We start from the raw sequence: 16,173 nt of genomic DNA on the forward strand, positions 1-16,173 counted from the left end.
TTTTTCCATAAGAACTAAAAATAAAAACCTTAGAAGGAATTGAAAGAATAATTTTTAGAAGAAAAAGTAAACTTTACTGAAGAAATAGACTTAATGAAAACAAAATAGGCTAAATGGAGTCATTGTTTTCTTTGAGACAGCAATAAATATAATAAGTCAGTCAACAAGCATTTATTAAGTACTTGCTTTGTTCCAAATACCATGAATACAAGTTTAAGTAGAAAAACTTACCTTCAAGGAGCCTGTTTCCTAATGAGGGAAGGCAACATGTAATAAGATAGTGGTGTGAAAAGTGGTGCTCAAGGTGGAAGGTTAGAGAAAATTCATAGTGAGGCTTAAGAGTTTGTAAAGCAGAGAAATAATTTAGTGTAAACTATGAAAATTAAACTTATAGATGGAAGTAGAATTTATTGTTTCTCCTAATTGGATTGTCTTTTTTTTTTTAATACTAGCATGGAGGCTCAGGCATCAGAAGGCCCTCACTTATTTGAAATGGGCAGAGAAATGTGTATATATTGAATATACACATAAAGTGTAGAAATAAGCAAAGATGAGAGGAATAGGGGAAGGTAAAAGAGAAGATAAATTGGCAAAATAAGCTCCAAATCCTGACAGAGGGATTTAAAAAGAAATGAGATTTTTAAAAAAATAATTTTATTGATAAAATTTTTATGACTATGATTTCCCCTATATCCAATTGCTGCTATTTATGATTTCCCCTATATCCCAGTTGCTGCCCAACCTAGACAGCCATCCCCTAAAAAAGAAATGTTAAGCAAATGGAAAAAAGAAAAAAGAAGAGGGGGAAATCCACAAACTCAATCATATATTGAATGAATCTTAAAATATATGCAGTTATCTACATATAGATCTTCTACAAAGGAGTTGAGGCAGGGGAGCTCTGTTTTCTGGTATTTCTTCTTTCAGGACATTATTGTTCTTTTTGTTTGTTTGTTTTTCTTGTTTACACCTGGTTTATTCTTTAATTGATTAACTTAATGCAGAGTCCAGGTAAACTTCACTCATACATAGATAAGGAAACTGAGTCCAGGAAAAAGAAGGAGTTCTTTTTCCCCCAAAAGACACACAGTGGCACTCAAGCCTAGTGTTTAGGTCTTTTGGCTCTCATTCAGTACTCTGCATAGTATGCTATTAGGTTAGACCACCTAGCAAAAATCTTTCCTGGACCAGGTGTTGATGATGATGATGATGTTGATGTTGTTGTTCATGATGTTGATGATTGAATTTGGAGTTGGAGGTTTTCCTTCCATTTGAACCTTTCTGACCCTTCCAATTGTAATGATTAAAATTTTCTTGGAGACTGTCTCTAACCTCTTTTACCCTTCCATTGTATTGGTCCCCGCCCCCCTCCACCATGCACTTATGAAATATAAAATTACCCCCATTTTATTTCTTTTCCCATTTCTCTTAGTATTATCCTCATGTTTACCCTAGTTTCATATATTTACATTTTATCCTATACAATTTGTCCCTATTCCCTCTAAGTATACTTCTTCTAGCTACCCTGATGATAATAACAATTTTTAAGTTACCAATATCATATTTTCTCATAGGACTACAAATCATTTGAACTTATTGGGACCCTTAACCCCCCCCCTTTCTTAATTACCTTTTGATGATTCTCTTGAGTTCTATATTTGGACATCATATTTTCTGTTTAAGTCAGGTCTTAATTCTTTTTTAATGCTTGGAAGTCTTCTTTTTTATTAAATTACCATACTTTCCCCTTCAAGAAAATAGTCAGTCTTGCTGGGTAGTTGATTCTTGATTGTAGACCCAGTTCTCTTCCTTTCCGAAATATCATATTCCATGTCTTCTGGTCCTTCAGTGTGGATGCAGCCAGGTCTTGTGTTAACCCAACTGTGGTTCCATGATATCTGAATAGTTTCTTAGCAGCTTGTAGTATCTTTTCCTTGGTCTGTTCTTGAATTTGGCTGTAACATTCCTGTGCATTGTCAATTGGGGATTAAATGCAGGAGGAGCTCTGTGTATTCTTTCCATCTCTACTTTTCCCTCTTGTTCAAGAATGTTGGGACAGTTTTCTTGTATAATTTCCTGTAGAATGATTTCCAGGCTTTTTTCTTTTGTCATGATTTTCCAGTAGTCCAATAATTCTTAAGTTGTTTTTTCTGGATTTGTTTTCCGGGTCTGTAATTTTTATCAATGAGGTGTTTCATATTTTCCTCAATTTTTTTTCATTCTTTTGATTTTGTTTTATAGACTCTTGCTGTCTTGTGAAGTCATTTGCTTCTAGTTGTTGGATTCTAATTTTTAAAGACTGAATTTCATCCCTGGCTTTTTGCTCATCTTTCTAGTTTGTTTGTAGGTCATCTTTCACTTTCTTTGCCTCATTTTCAAGCTGGTTAATTCTGACTTTCAGGACACTGTTTTCTTGTTTTAGTTCATGTTCCTCTGTTTCCAGATGACTTATTTTCCCAGTTGTTCTTCAGCCTCTCTTAATTGTTTTTTGAATTATGTTTTGAGTTCTTCCAAAGCCTGAGTCCAATTTGCTGGAGTTTCTGCATTTTTTGTTTGTTGTTCCTTGGTCCTCCTCTGTTCCATTTACTCTTTATTCATTACCTGGATAGAAGCTGTCAGTTGTAATTTCTTTTTTCTTTTTCTGTTGTTTACTCCTATTTTTTCCTTCTTTCCCCCCTGTCATTGGGTGTAATCTTGCTCCTCTGATTATTTGCTGGATCTATGGGTTTGGGCTATTCTGCCTGAGGGGCTTCTTCTCTGCTCTGCTGATTGACTAGATTTTAAGCTGATGAAGTATTAATGAGCCCTGAGATCAGATCTTCCCCGGCTGGCAGCAGAAGCTGAAGGTGTAGGTGAAGGTGTGGAGGCTGAAGGGAGCTGTGCTTCCCACCCTGTTATCAAGGTATTCTGTCACAGTTGCAGCCTTCACCTTGGGATCTGAGTCAGCAAGAAATGAGTTCTTTAACAAAGAAACTTGCCACTGAGATTTTTTTTCCAGTTTTCCTTTCAATTTTAGGCTGCATTGGTTCTGTTTTGTTAAATACTCAAATTTGGTCATGAGTCTTCCTCTCCAAAGATCTGAAGTGCTATTTCTTCTTTCCTTCTCTAATTTGTTTATGATGTGGTCTTCTATATCTAAATTGTGTATCCATTTGTCTGGTGTATAATATAAATTATTTGTCTTAACATAATTTTAAGGAAGATTTTTCCCAGCAATTTTTTGTTTGTTTGTGTCAAATAATGAGGCTTTATAGTTGGGGTTTTTTGTTTCATTAAACACCAAGATAGTAAGTTCATTTCCTTCCATTTGTTGAATACTGATTGTTATCTTCCAGATAATTTTGATGATTTCTGCTTTATAGTATAAAGTTCTGATTCTGCTAGGGCTTCCTTTCCTCCTTTTTAAAAATTTCCCTTAAAATTCTTGATGTTTTGTTCCATTATATATACTCCATTATTATTTTTTCTAGCTCCATGGAGTGATTCATTAATACTTCAATTGGTATGAAACTAGATAATTAAGTTAGTTTAGGAAATAATTATTCTTTCTGTTATATTAAATTGGCCTACCCTTAAGCAATTAGTATTTCTCCTGTTATTTAGGGCTATCTTTTTTGTGTATGTAAAGAGTGTAAAAGTCTGAATCCACGTGCAATGGAATATACTTCCATGAAGGGGGAAACTTGGGAATGGCTTTTCACTTCTCTTCAATCAGTCCTGTTTAGACTTTGTAATTTTGTTACATTTACTTTTGATTTTTTTGGTTCATAGTTCTTTTCATTTACATAATTGTGGTTATTTTGAATATTATTTTCTTGACTGCTGACTTCACGGTGCATCAATTCATATAGATTTTAACATGCTTCTCTATTTTCATCACACACATTTCTTACAACAATGTAATCTTCAGTTACATTCGTGTACTACAATTTGTTTAGTTATTCCTCAATTAATAGGTTATCTACTTTGTTTCCAATTCTTAGCTACCACAAAATGTACTGCTATAAGTATTTTGTAATATATAGGGACTTTTTTCTTATCAATGACTTTCTTGGGAAATAAGCCCACTAGTGAAATCTCTCACTCATAGGAGGTGGACATTTTAGCCACTTTATTTTCATAATTCCAAATTGTTTTCCAAAATGGTTATACAGCTTCACCCAAATTGTATTAGTATGCTCATTATCACAAAATTCCCTCAGCATTTATTGTTGTTGTTTTTTCCCCATTTTTGCCAGTTTGCAGGGTGTGATGCAAAACTCCAGTGTTATTTTTATCTGGCTTTCTCTTATTCTAAGTCATTTGGAGCATTTTTTTTTACATGGTGGTAATACTATAAGGCAGTTAGGTAGAGTTGTAAATAGAGTGCTGGGCCTAGAGTTAGAAATATCTGAGTTCAAATTTAGCCTTAAATTTACATTTACTAGCTATGTGAGTCTGGGCAAATCACTTAACCCTATTTGTCTCAGTTCTTCATCTGTAAAGTGAGGTGGAAATGATAATGGCAAACCACATAAAAATCTTTGCTAAGAAAACCCCAAATAGGGTCATGAAGAGTCAAATACAACTGAAACAACTGAACAACAATGGTGTCTACTTTACAGTTCTTTTGAAAACTGTTGGTTCATATCCCTTGACCATTTTATTTATTGAAGAATGGTTACTAGTTTTATATGTGTTATTCATTATTTATATATCTTGGATACAAATCCTGATCAGAGAAACTTGATACAAAGAATTTTTTCCCATTCAGCCACTTCCTTTCTTATCCTACATATATTTATGTTGTCCCATTTTCCCATTTGACCACTTCTTTTCTTATCCTAGATGCAGTCATTTCAGTTTCAAGTAATCAACATACTTATCTTATTTTTTATAATTGCCTCTGTATCAGGTTTCATTCAAAATGCATTTCCATCATTCTGAGAGATATATGATTTGTTTTTCTTCAGTTTTTATTGTAGTATACTCTTTAAAATTAAAGTCCTATATCCATTGAAAATGTATGTGGTTTAAAAAAAAGAGGTGGGGGTGGGGACATCTGGATAGCTCAGTGGATTGAGAGCCAGGCATAGAGATGGGAGATCCTAAGTTTAAATCTGACCCCAGACACTTCCCAGCTATGTGACCCTGGGCAAGTCACTTGACACTCTCCCACCCCCCCCAACCCCCCCCACCCCCATTGCCTAACCCTTACCACTTTTCTGCCTTGGAACCCATACACAGTATTGATTCCAAGATAGAAGGTAAGGGTTTAAAATTAAATTAAATTAAATGTATCAAATACGAAGTTTTTTCCTAGGAAATTTGTTTTCCATTTTATCCAACTCTGGGTTACTGAGTTCTATTGTTTCTCAATTTCTCTTGTCTAATTTGTTCCATTGATCTATTTAACCAATACTAGATAATTTCAAAGTTTGTTGCCTTAAAATATAGTCTAATGTCTAGATGTGCTATGCTGCTTTCATCCTTAATTCTTTTCATCCTCTCCACACATAGATCTCCATTATTCTATCTTAGTTCCTTTGTATTGATTCTTCCCCCATGTCCAGAAGGCCCTGCTTCCTCATCTTAATTTCTTAGAATTTCTGGTTTCCTGTAAGAATCACCATCTATCTCCATGAAGCTTTTTCTCATTCCTCTAGCTGCTAGCATACTCCCTGCTCCATTACTTTCTATTCACTATGTGTATATGTAATATATGTACTTTATATGTATGTATTGTCTCCTCCCTTACACTATAAGCTACTTAAGGAAAGAGACCGCTTCATTTTTGTCTTTGTATCCTCTATGTTTAGTACAGTGCCTGACATATAGTTGGCACTTAAATACTTGTTCATTGATTGCTTGATTATTTTGCTAAAGCAGCTAGTTGTTAAAATAGTAATCATGGAGTGATGGGTGATGTTTTTATAACATTATTTAAACAATTTAATGTTCATTTGATGTAACTGTAATTGCATTGATATTTTAAATATTTTTCAATTTATAGATCATTCATTATCATGGTGTAGTGAAGTCCATGTTAGGTCTTGGTCAGTTGTCCACTGTAATCACTCAGGTGAATGGCGTGCATGCTAACAGGTAATATTTTTTAAAGGCATAATTTTCCTTAATTGTCTTGTCTAATTCAGGAATCTTCAGCAAGTAACATCAGAAAATAAAATATCTTCTAAACTCATGAAACATGTAAGGCTGTAAGAAATACTGTTCTAGTCAACATAGCATTGTTCCAAAAATACATTTTATCCTACCTTATGATAGTAATATTCTCCTTTAAATAATTCACAATAATTTACTTGGTGTATAAGGGTTGACAAAGTACTTTATATGCATTATCTTATTTGATCCTCACAACCTAACTTCTTACTTAACTTCTTACTCACATGCTTTATACCATTTTCAGGAAATGACTGCTATGTGCAAAGTCCTTGTTAGTCTTTTGGTACCTAAATTATTTGTAGTTCATTTAGAGAGACCCTCTCTGGCTAGCAGACTTGGCCATCCTTAATCAGATCTTTGCCCTATGAATTAATAATATCTTATATATATTTGTTTGATATAGTCTACAGAACTCTTTGCTCACAGTAACTCTATGAGAGTATTTGCTTATAAACTATGAATGAATCCCAGTTTATAAATTAGGTAAATGAAGCTTAAGGAGGTTGAATTTTATGACTTAGGTCTAGAAATCCATTGATCTTTGTATTATGTTATTTAAATCTTCTGGTAGCAAATTTCCAAAATCTTTTTGCATTTTAAATGCAAATTTAAATGCATTTTGCACCTAAAAAGTGATGATAATAAGTAAAACTGCTGGGCTTAATTTATAATATCAGTAGAAGACTGAAGAAATTACTATATAGCTAGTTAATTTTTTTTTCTTTATAAAGTACAGTTCAAAGAAAGAAAGACATTCTCTTTGAAAAGTAAGCTTGGAATCAGTTTCTGCAGTGGAATAAATGAGAATGAATGATACCAATATGTCGTTTTCAGAGTAATCTCCTGAGTAGGAATAAATTAGATAGAAAAAGTCTTTGCTGTTGCAGACTCATGTCCAGTTTACTTGCCTGATATCTCTCCTCCAGCTTAAATGCTAAACAATGTGTAATAGAGCCAACATTAACAGAGAGCTGGTTTCCCCTTCCAAAAAGGGACAGGAATGTAATAAATATGAACACATATCGCTTTAAAACTAATTATTAGTCCAAATAAAGCAAATAAATTCTTTTTTTTTAAATAAGTTACACAAATAGTTGATGAAGTTGTTGACAGTGCATTTTTATATAGTCACAGTATGTATTTGTAAATGAGAAAAGAACTGAGTGTCTTGTTGGTTAACAAATTTGTTAAAAATAATTATTTTGTACCTACTATTATATTTCTTTAAACCTTACTCTAAACCAAGTATCATATTTACATTTAGACAGAAAAAATAGTTTTATGTACTATTACTTCAGTAATTTTTCTTAGAAAAAGCATAAGTAACTGGCTGTTTTGCTTTATTCCTGTCCTTTCTGTTACACATGCCTTAGGAAAGCCTAGCTAGTTGGATCATAATCCCAGACCATACTGTATACTTGATATAGAAATTATAACCAAAGTGCCTTAGGAAAAAATAGGCAACTTTCATGTGAGAGATTTTGCAAGCTTAAAGTGACAAACATGTTATAAGTACTTATTAAAGCTTTAAATGTTGTGTTTTTACATTTTTTTAATGAGACCAACCTGAGTTTCTTCCTACTTTTGAATTTGATGCTGACTTTACTTTTTTTATCCCTGTCTCCAATTCAAATAGTTGCTTCTTTTCCAAAAAAGTTTACATAATTGTACTGCTACCATTTTATCACGTCTTCCTTTACTTGTATCTCTTTCCTACTAGACTGTATCACTTTTATAGCTCTATCCTCAGCACCTTGGACAGTGGCTATAACATATTACTAGGTGTTTAATATGTTAATTGTTTTTTACTTTTATTCAAAGCAAGGAGACAACTAATTATGACAACTTAATATATAGTCCTGGAACCAGAATTTGTTCTTAGAGCATAGAGTAAATAGAACTACATAAAAAACTATTGGGAGATGAAGTACTTAGGAGTGAAGGAAAAGCTGTCTTATCTCTGGACATTTTGTAGCTAAATCCTTTATTCTACTATTTATATATGTGAGTCTTTTCAAAGTCTCCACTTAGAGCTTAAATAGATTTGACTTTTTTCCCTAAATAGGTCTGAATGGACAGATGAATTAAACACATACAGGGTGGAGGCAGCTTGGAAACTATCACAGTGGGATTTAGTGGAAAACTATTTGGCAGCAGGTAAAATTGGATTTTGAAATACAAACAGTTGTAATACACTTAAAAACTCAGGCAATGTGTGTAATTCATATTTCCATCTGTGTATTCTCCTTTTTCCATTTAGGTATTTTAAAATAAAATTTAAGTATTTGTTTTTAAAATAACTTTAGATGAATTAAACTCCTGAGGATTTTTACTGATCACTTTACTAAATTAGACAGTTAATTGTACACTAATTCCTGTGACATGAAATGACTTGATTCTCTATTTTTCAGATGGAAAGTCTACAACATGGAGTGTAAGACTAGGACAACTATTATTATCAGCCAAAAAAAGAGAAACAACAACTTTTTATGAAACTTTGAAGCTAGTCAGATCAGAACAAATTGTACCTCTTTCAGCAGCAAGTTTTGAAAGAGGCTCATACCAGCGTGGATACGAATATATTGTTAGGTACTTTTTGATTTCTCTAAGTCTAGTATTTTAATGAAATTTCTTAAAACCTCATCTGACAAGTCTATAACTTATTCTGTTCATAGTAGATGTTGATAATGTTTTTACGTCATATCTGGTTAAATCAAGCTGCCCTACGATCATTGATTCACTAAAAAAAGAAAACGCCTTTCTGACCAACCATTTTTTAGCCTGAGTTTGCACTTAAGGAATTTTTTTATGCCACATCACTAATATTTCATGGATCTATAATTTCATCTTTGTGAATATTTCTACTTGATACAAATTGCACTTCCTGCACATATTAGTAAGTTGCAGTGGTCCCAAAAAAATCATTTTCTGATTGCCAGTCCTTTATTAATGGCTTTGTATTTGTGCTGTGTATTAATTTAGAATCTTCGAACTACATTTCTCACAATTCCCTTTTCCCTTTCGTGCATGTGCGTCATTATGGTTGGGATTTTTATTGTGGGTTCAGCGTGTCTCCCTGCTCTCTGTTCCACGTGGAGGCAGGGTAGTTCTCTAGGTTTTTCTAGCTTGTACTTTCCCTTTGCTTCAAGTTAAATATTTAAGAAATATTCTTAAATATAATACTTGGAGTATTGGATATTAATTTTAATGTTTACAGATGGACCTGACAGACTTTACTCAGCCAGAACAAATAACCATTTAAAAAAAATAAATCCTTACCTTCTGCCTTAGAATCAATACTGTATATTGGTTGTAAAGCAGAAGAGCAGTAAAAGCTGGGCAGTAGAGGTTACATGACTAGGAAATGTCTGAGGTTAGATTTGAATCCAGGACCTCCTGTCTAAGTCTGTCTCTTTATCTACTAAGTCACCTAGTGGCCAACCACATATAACCTCTTGAGAACCTATAGTCACTTCTACATCATAAAGACACATTGAAATAGAACCTAAGAAGACAAATCTTTTTAAAACAGCAAAATAACTCATTGTGGGTTCCATCTAATTTATTATTTATTCTTTAGTCATCAGCCTGTGCTACTTACAAACATCTTATTTTGGTTATTGATAATTTTTCGGATATAATTTGTGGTTCACTTTTGTAAATTTTAGTTTACTATAATAAAACAATATTTCAGCTATTAGAAAAGTCTTTAAATATCTTAGTAGTGCTATTTTAGTATAGGTTGAATATCATTTTCCAGAGAGATACTATCTTAACAGAAAACAAAATTTTTAACATTTTTTATACCTGAGGGGAGGATGACAAAAAACTTTAATTTTTTGAGATGCTTAGAAAAAAACTGAATTTTAATGAATTTTTTCATTTATTAGTCTGCAAGAAGTATATATATATATATGTATATATATATGTATATATATATATAGACAACCACATTATGTGCATAATGCAGTTTTTATTGTTTGCCCACTTTATTAGATCCTGGGGCCAATAAGACCAAGGTTGTAGGTTGAGAACACAAATGAAATAGTTGTTTTTACACACACACACACACACACACACACACACACACGTATATCATATATACACACATATAAATGTACATATGATGTACATACATATGTATGCATGCCTGAATGTATGTATACTGCATATAACTGGACTCCATAAGCTTTGCTATTTATCTTTATGTCATTGGTTACAAGGAGTTATGGAAAATATTAGAAAGGAAACAACTCGGCTATTAGAAAGAAAACTCAAAATGATGGCTGCAGATCATAAAATCAAATATTTTACTTGGATATGTAAAAGTTTGGCTTTTTTAGTAGTGTTGCTTGTATGCTGAAGCCTTTTATTGTAGTTGGTTTTTAAAATTGAAGAAAAAAACAGAAAACTAATTTTATAAATTAATGTTTTATACACAAGTTTTTTATCTTAAATTTTTACCATTTCTATATCAAGAATATATAAGAATAGAGTCTGTACATGTAATTAAATCGATTGAGAAAGATCTTTTCGGTTTGTATTTTCAGTGAAACTTCAAATCTTAGTTGTTGAGAGCAATAGCATCATATTCAAATAAAAATTAAGAACACTAGTCTGTATTTAAGGATCCTGGTGGGTCTCATATTGACCTAGTTTTAATGTGGTATCCATGTTTTATTTCTTTTTATTTTGTTAGATATTTCCCAATCACATTTTAATCTGGTTCTTTTTAATCTGGAATTTGGGAGTGTTGCAACCTATGTTTGACTCCTCTGGTCCAGATCCCTGAGAAATTCAGTAACCTGCTCAGGGATCACCCAGCCCTGGCTAAATGGGTCTGCGGTGGGATTTAAACCCAGTTCTCCTCGACACTGAGGTCAGCTTCCCCAGGCCTTATGTCACACTACTTCGAGAAATATTTGGTTATAACATTTGGTTCTTCGTTATTGATATGATTCATATGGCTGAATGACAAGCTTTTATATAGATTTCTTATCTCTCCTTAGATTACATATGCTCTGTGAACTAGAACATAGCATTAGACCTCTATTTCAACAGACTACAGGGGATAGTAATCAAGAAGATTCCCTCAACTGGTTAGCTCGTCTAGAAATGACCCAGAATTCTTATCGAGCCAAAGAGCCCATTTTGGCACTGCGTCGAGCTTTATTAAGTCTCAAAAAAAGGTTTGTCTTTTCATTTCATATTCTTAATATCAAATTTTGTGAATTCAATGTTTTATGTATAAGCTTTTAGGATTTTCCATTCTAATTTTTTTGTCTGTCAGTGTTTACCTTTCTGTTATTAAAACTACACATCTATTTGGGATGTAATCAACATATATTATTGAAAAGAACATTAGACTTGAAATCAAGAGATCTTATATTTACTCACTGTATCACTAAGAATAGGTCTATCTGAGCCTCAGTTTTCTCATTTTGAAAATTGGGATAATATTAGCAATACCTGTTTAACAGAATTATAATGCAAAAACTACTTTGTAAATTGGAACATCGAGGGAAATGTAAGATGGTGTTATCATTTTTACTATCTGTAACCTAGTTCAATGATGGCAAACCTTTTAGAAACTAAGTGCCCAAACTGCATCCTCACACAGCATGTGAGCCACCCCCTTACTCCAGACAGGGGAGGGAGGAAGCACTCCCATTGGACAAAGGAGCAGGACATATGAGAAATGACCTCAGGCACACTTGGAGAGGAGGAAGGGGGCAACCCTCTGGTATGCTTGCTAGAGGTTTGCCAACATGGCCTAATTCATTCATCCATTCCTTTATGTGTTTAAAGGTTTTTCTATACCTTTACATAAATGTCCATTTATTATGATCAATTTTCATGAGCTTAAAATATATGAAAGTAGGTAAATATTGAAAGAATTTATAACAAAGTGTTTAAAGGAGATGTTATTAGATTCCTTTGAAAGAAAATTGCATACAATCTCCTTGATAGCTAGGACTATTTCTAATTTTTGTCTTTGTTTCCCCAATTTGTATCTCATTACTTTCTATATTAATGTGCATTGAATTGAATTAAATGTTGAGGTGGGATATTTCACTTAAGGTATTCATATAGTGCACTTTGGAATATTTCTCTAGACCAGACTATAGCGAAATGGTTGGAGAATGCTGGCTGCAGAGTGCCAGAGTTGCCCGAAAGGCTGGCCATCACCAGACAGCTTACAATGCTCTCCTTAATGCAGGGGAATCACGACTTGCTGAATTGTACGTGGAAAGAGCAAAGTGGCTGTGGTCCAAGGTAACAGAAAAGACTATATCACTAATGTATGACTAATGTGTGTCTTTAACTGTGCCTTCCCCTGCTGCTATCTACTTGTGAGGAATAAGGACTGAGAGGTCTGGATAGTATTCCTGGCTCCTACTTACTAGCAGAGATAATGCCTAAGCCTGTTTCAGCATTCTTTCTTATTTACCTATAATGGCTTGTCTGGAATCAGGAACTCCTGGTCCTATTACTGTCCATATCCTTCCTTTCTTTGCTTGGAAGTTCCTAAGTGTCTTCCTAAACTTGAACAAAAGCAGCATTGACATAATCTTTACATTTTTCCTCTATTCTATATACATCTCCCTACTAGAGGTCTAGGACTATTTATTCTTCTTTGTATGTTGTAGGCACTCAATTATTTTAAATCATTCCTCATTCCCTTTAGATGAAGCAATGAGGGCAGAGGGAAGGGGGGTACAAACCATTCCATCTCTTCTCCTATCTTTAGGATGGGAGACCATCACTCCTCCTATGAGGACTCGAACCCAATCCTTATTTGATTTCTCATCTCCTGAGATCAGAGCTGAGAGTTCCTCTCTCCGAGACTAGGACTAACTTCCTAGGGGCATGTCCCAATTTACTTACTCTTTTTGCTTCTGAAAAAGACAATGAAGTAAAATGTGACTTCTGAAATATGCAATGGCTCTGGTCATAGACGGAAACACCCAGTAGTGCTCCAGTCAGGCTTATAATAATGAAGGATTGAGTACAGTGAGGATTTGTGTAACAAGCTGAACAAATTCCCAGTCTTCATACTTCCTAATACTCGCCACTAGTCTGGAATTATCAAGCACAATATGTGACCCATATTCAATCCTAAGTCAAGGTTAATTTGGGATGCTTTTATCCTCTTATAAATAGGATTTTAGATGAAGAGAAGAAAAACTTCTCAGTTAAAAACAGGAAATAGTGATCTTTTTCCCATCAAGAAACAAACAAGCTGGGGGCAGGTGGGTAGCTCAGTGGATTGAGAGCCAGTCCTAGAGACAGGAGGCCCTAGGTTCAAATTTGACCTCATAGACATTTCCCAGCTGGGCAAGTCACTCAACCCCCATTGCCTAGCCCTTACCACTCTTATGCCTTAGAACTAATACACATCATTAATTCCAAGATGGAAGGTGAGAGAGAGAGAGAGAGAGAGAGAGAGAGAGAGAGAGAGAGAGAGAGAGAGAGAGAGAGAGAGAGAGAGAGAGAGAGAGAGAGAGAGAGAATCACGAGAGATCATGAGAGATCATTAGACATAGCTGATTTTTGAAGACTGACCAGCAGTCAGCTGTGACGGCAAAGTGGGAGACAGCTGAAAGTGTCAACTTGTAGACAGTGGGTTACAAGGAACTGCTCCGCTAGGCACAGGGTCATCTTTATTTTTATAGCTTGGTGGTTGCATAACTTCTTGGCACACAGTCTCATTTTTCAGCATACATGATTTCTTACAGATAATTAGATATGCCACACATTAACTTTTAACACATCGTCTAATTAACATTCTATGTCCATCTTGCACACCAAGTTGCTATGGATTTCATTAACAAAGCAAAGCTTACTAATGATAGATGTTTTCTCATCACAGGCAGGGCAACCAGAGGTCAGTCCCCACTGACCTGTGAGATGATCAGATAAGAAAATCATTGTTGCTTTTAATCAGCTTACATAATCAATCAGAATTACTTGGGAGATAACTAACAAAAAACACTGCTACTAAGTGCAGGATCAAAGGGTAAAATCAACACAATCCAGATTTAGGTATTTTCTAATTTCCAGCTTTCATTTTTCTGTATTTCACCAAGGTATCTTAGAAATGTTTCTTAAGTTTCAGTAAACACAACAAGCCAATGAGGTATCACGTACTAGCCTATGCCTGAGAAGTGGTTAATATGCCTGTTGTCCCTGGGTTTGCATTGGGGGTAGAGAATGAATGTGCTTTTTACTAGAAGTTTAAGCCTAGGGAAAAGGAGAGGTTTTTTGTTTTGTTTTGTTTTTTCCACCTAAGTGGGTACAAAGGTATCTTTTAGGTTTAATTCTGTAGATATGATCTTTTTGGTGGTATTCTGGGGGGATTAAAGTGGGATTAATCCTGCAAGCATTTTGCTTTCATATTGTTTTTCCTGAAACTAGGGAGAGAACAATAATCATAGCAATTCCAATAGTAAGGGCCACTTTGTGACCTCCAGTTTCTACATGTGACCATGTCAGACAGCGTGGGTTTGACAGCTCCCTGCCATCGCTATTGGGATTTTACATAACGTTCAAATCTCCTTGCACTTAGAAGTTTATTATAGAAGCAGAATTTTATTTGCCTTAATCCGTTAAATGGGAGCCAAGTCAAAAAAAATATATTGTAGTAGACATGAAGTCGACTAATGACCTCATAGATTCACAAAATTAACCCAAATGTTTTGTATTATGCACTTTGTTGTTACAAACAATATAAACATATTAAAAAATGTTGTTTAAAACCAAAACATTTAAATCTTTTTTTTAGGGTGATGTTCACCAGGCATTAATCGTTCTTCAAAAAGGGGTTGAGCTATGTTTTCCTGAGAATGAAGCTCCAACTGACAGTAAGAATAAGCTAATCCATGGTCGAGCTATGCTACTTGTGGGTCGATTTATGGAAGAAACAGCCAACTCTGAAAGCAACGCAATTATGAAAAAATATAAGGCAAGTTATATTCTTTAATTAGTGAACAGAAATTACACCCTTAACATGAATAATAAAGCACAAATGAGGCAGTATTTTGCTTATTTTATTATTGCCATATTGCCAATATGCATATAATATTGCCACTACCAAACATTTAAACTTGAACATACTAAGTTAAAAATGGAATATACATTTGAACAATTTACCTGTTTATTGCACTCAAAATGTTCAAAACTCTCCAGAATGAATAAGGAACATATTCATTAAAATTATGGATAAACATCAATATTATTATTTTTAGTTGAATTTTTTTCAGTTATATAAACAATTTTTGACAATTGTTTTGTAACATTTTGCAAATGTCAGCATTACTGTATAGATGTGTCAAAACATTTTTATTAAAAGGTTTTTAAAATCAAAAAATTTTAATTATTTGTCCAAATTACTTTTACTTGTGTTTCTTTTAAGTGAACTAAAATGAATTTGTAAAAGCTGAAGCTAGTTATGGATACAATTTGTTAACAAAGAATTGATATTTAGATTCTGGGCTGGTTTCAGGTATTATAATTAAGTTACTTTTCTGGTGAGGAGAAGAACTAATATAACCTGTAGTTTCAGATGCACATCTCACTTCTCTAAAATATTTGTTGAGTAGTTATAGATTTTTCCTCTTAAGTGTCAATACTTTAGCAACCCATGTTTTTTTATTACAGTGAGTATTTTCTTCTCTGAGACAGATCTCAAATCTCTTTGTGATGGATATTACTTGCCATATTTTTGTTGACAAGCCTCTCTGGACTTACCTAGAGTAATTTTAGGATAACAGAAATATAATCCATTATAGGATATATATTAGAAGCCCTTCTAGTTTAAGAGAAGTTCTGTTAAAACTTACACCTTGATGGTAAGACCTTTGAGATTCCAGAGACCCTTTCTTCCCACAGTAAAATGTAGGAATGGGATTTTATCACACTCAGTCTGTTAACATACAGTAGGTATAAAGAGGTTTTTTTCCCCAATGTCTCTTTAGAGATCTAGGAATGAAGAGATCTCTGGAAACCTTA

The 16,173-nt window shown here is 33.9% G+C and overlaps 1 protein-coding gene across 4 annotated transcripts in view; it reads left to right on the forward strand.

Moving 5' to 3' along the window:
• ATR (ATR serine/threonine kinase) overlaps positions 1 to 16,173 on the forward strand; it is a 128,765-nt gene that overhangs the window by 75,195 nt on the left and 37,397 nt on the right. For all 4 annotated transcript variants that reach the window (XM_007502105.3, XM_056808650.1, XM_016425253.2 and 1 more), the window contains 6 exons: positions 5,993 to 6,084; positions 8,228 to 8,319; positions 8,574 to 8,751; positions 11,172 to 11,351; positions 12,279 to 12,438; positions 14,948 to 15,127. In XM_007502105.3, coding sequence (XP_007502167.1) covers positions 5,993 to 6,084; positions 8,228 to 8,319; positions 8,574 to 8,751; positions 11,172 to 11,351; positions 12,279 to 12,438; positions 14,948 to 15,127 — 882 coding nt within the window. The remainder of the gene's footprint in view (positions 1 to 5,992; positions 6,085 to 8,227; positions 8,320 to 8,573; positions 8,752 to 11,171; positions 11,352 to 12,278; positions 12,439 to 14,947; positions 15,128 to 16,173) is intronic.

The sequence above is a fragment of the Monodelphis domestica genome, chromosome 8 (genome assembly GCF_027887165.1).
Source record: "Monodelphis domestica isolate mMonDom1 chromosome 8, mMonDom1.pri, whole genome shotgun sequence".
NCBI lineage: Eukaryota > Metazoa > Chordata > Mammalia > Didelphimorphia > Didelphidae > Monodelphis > Monodelphis domestica.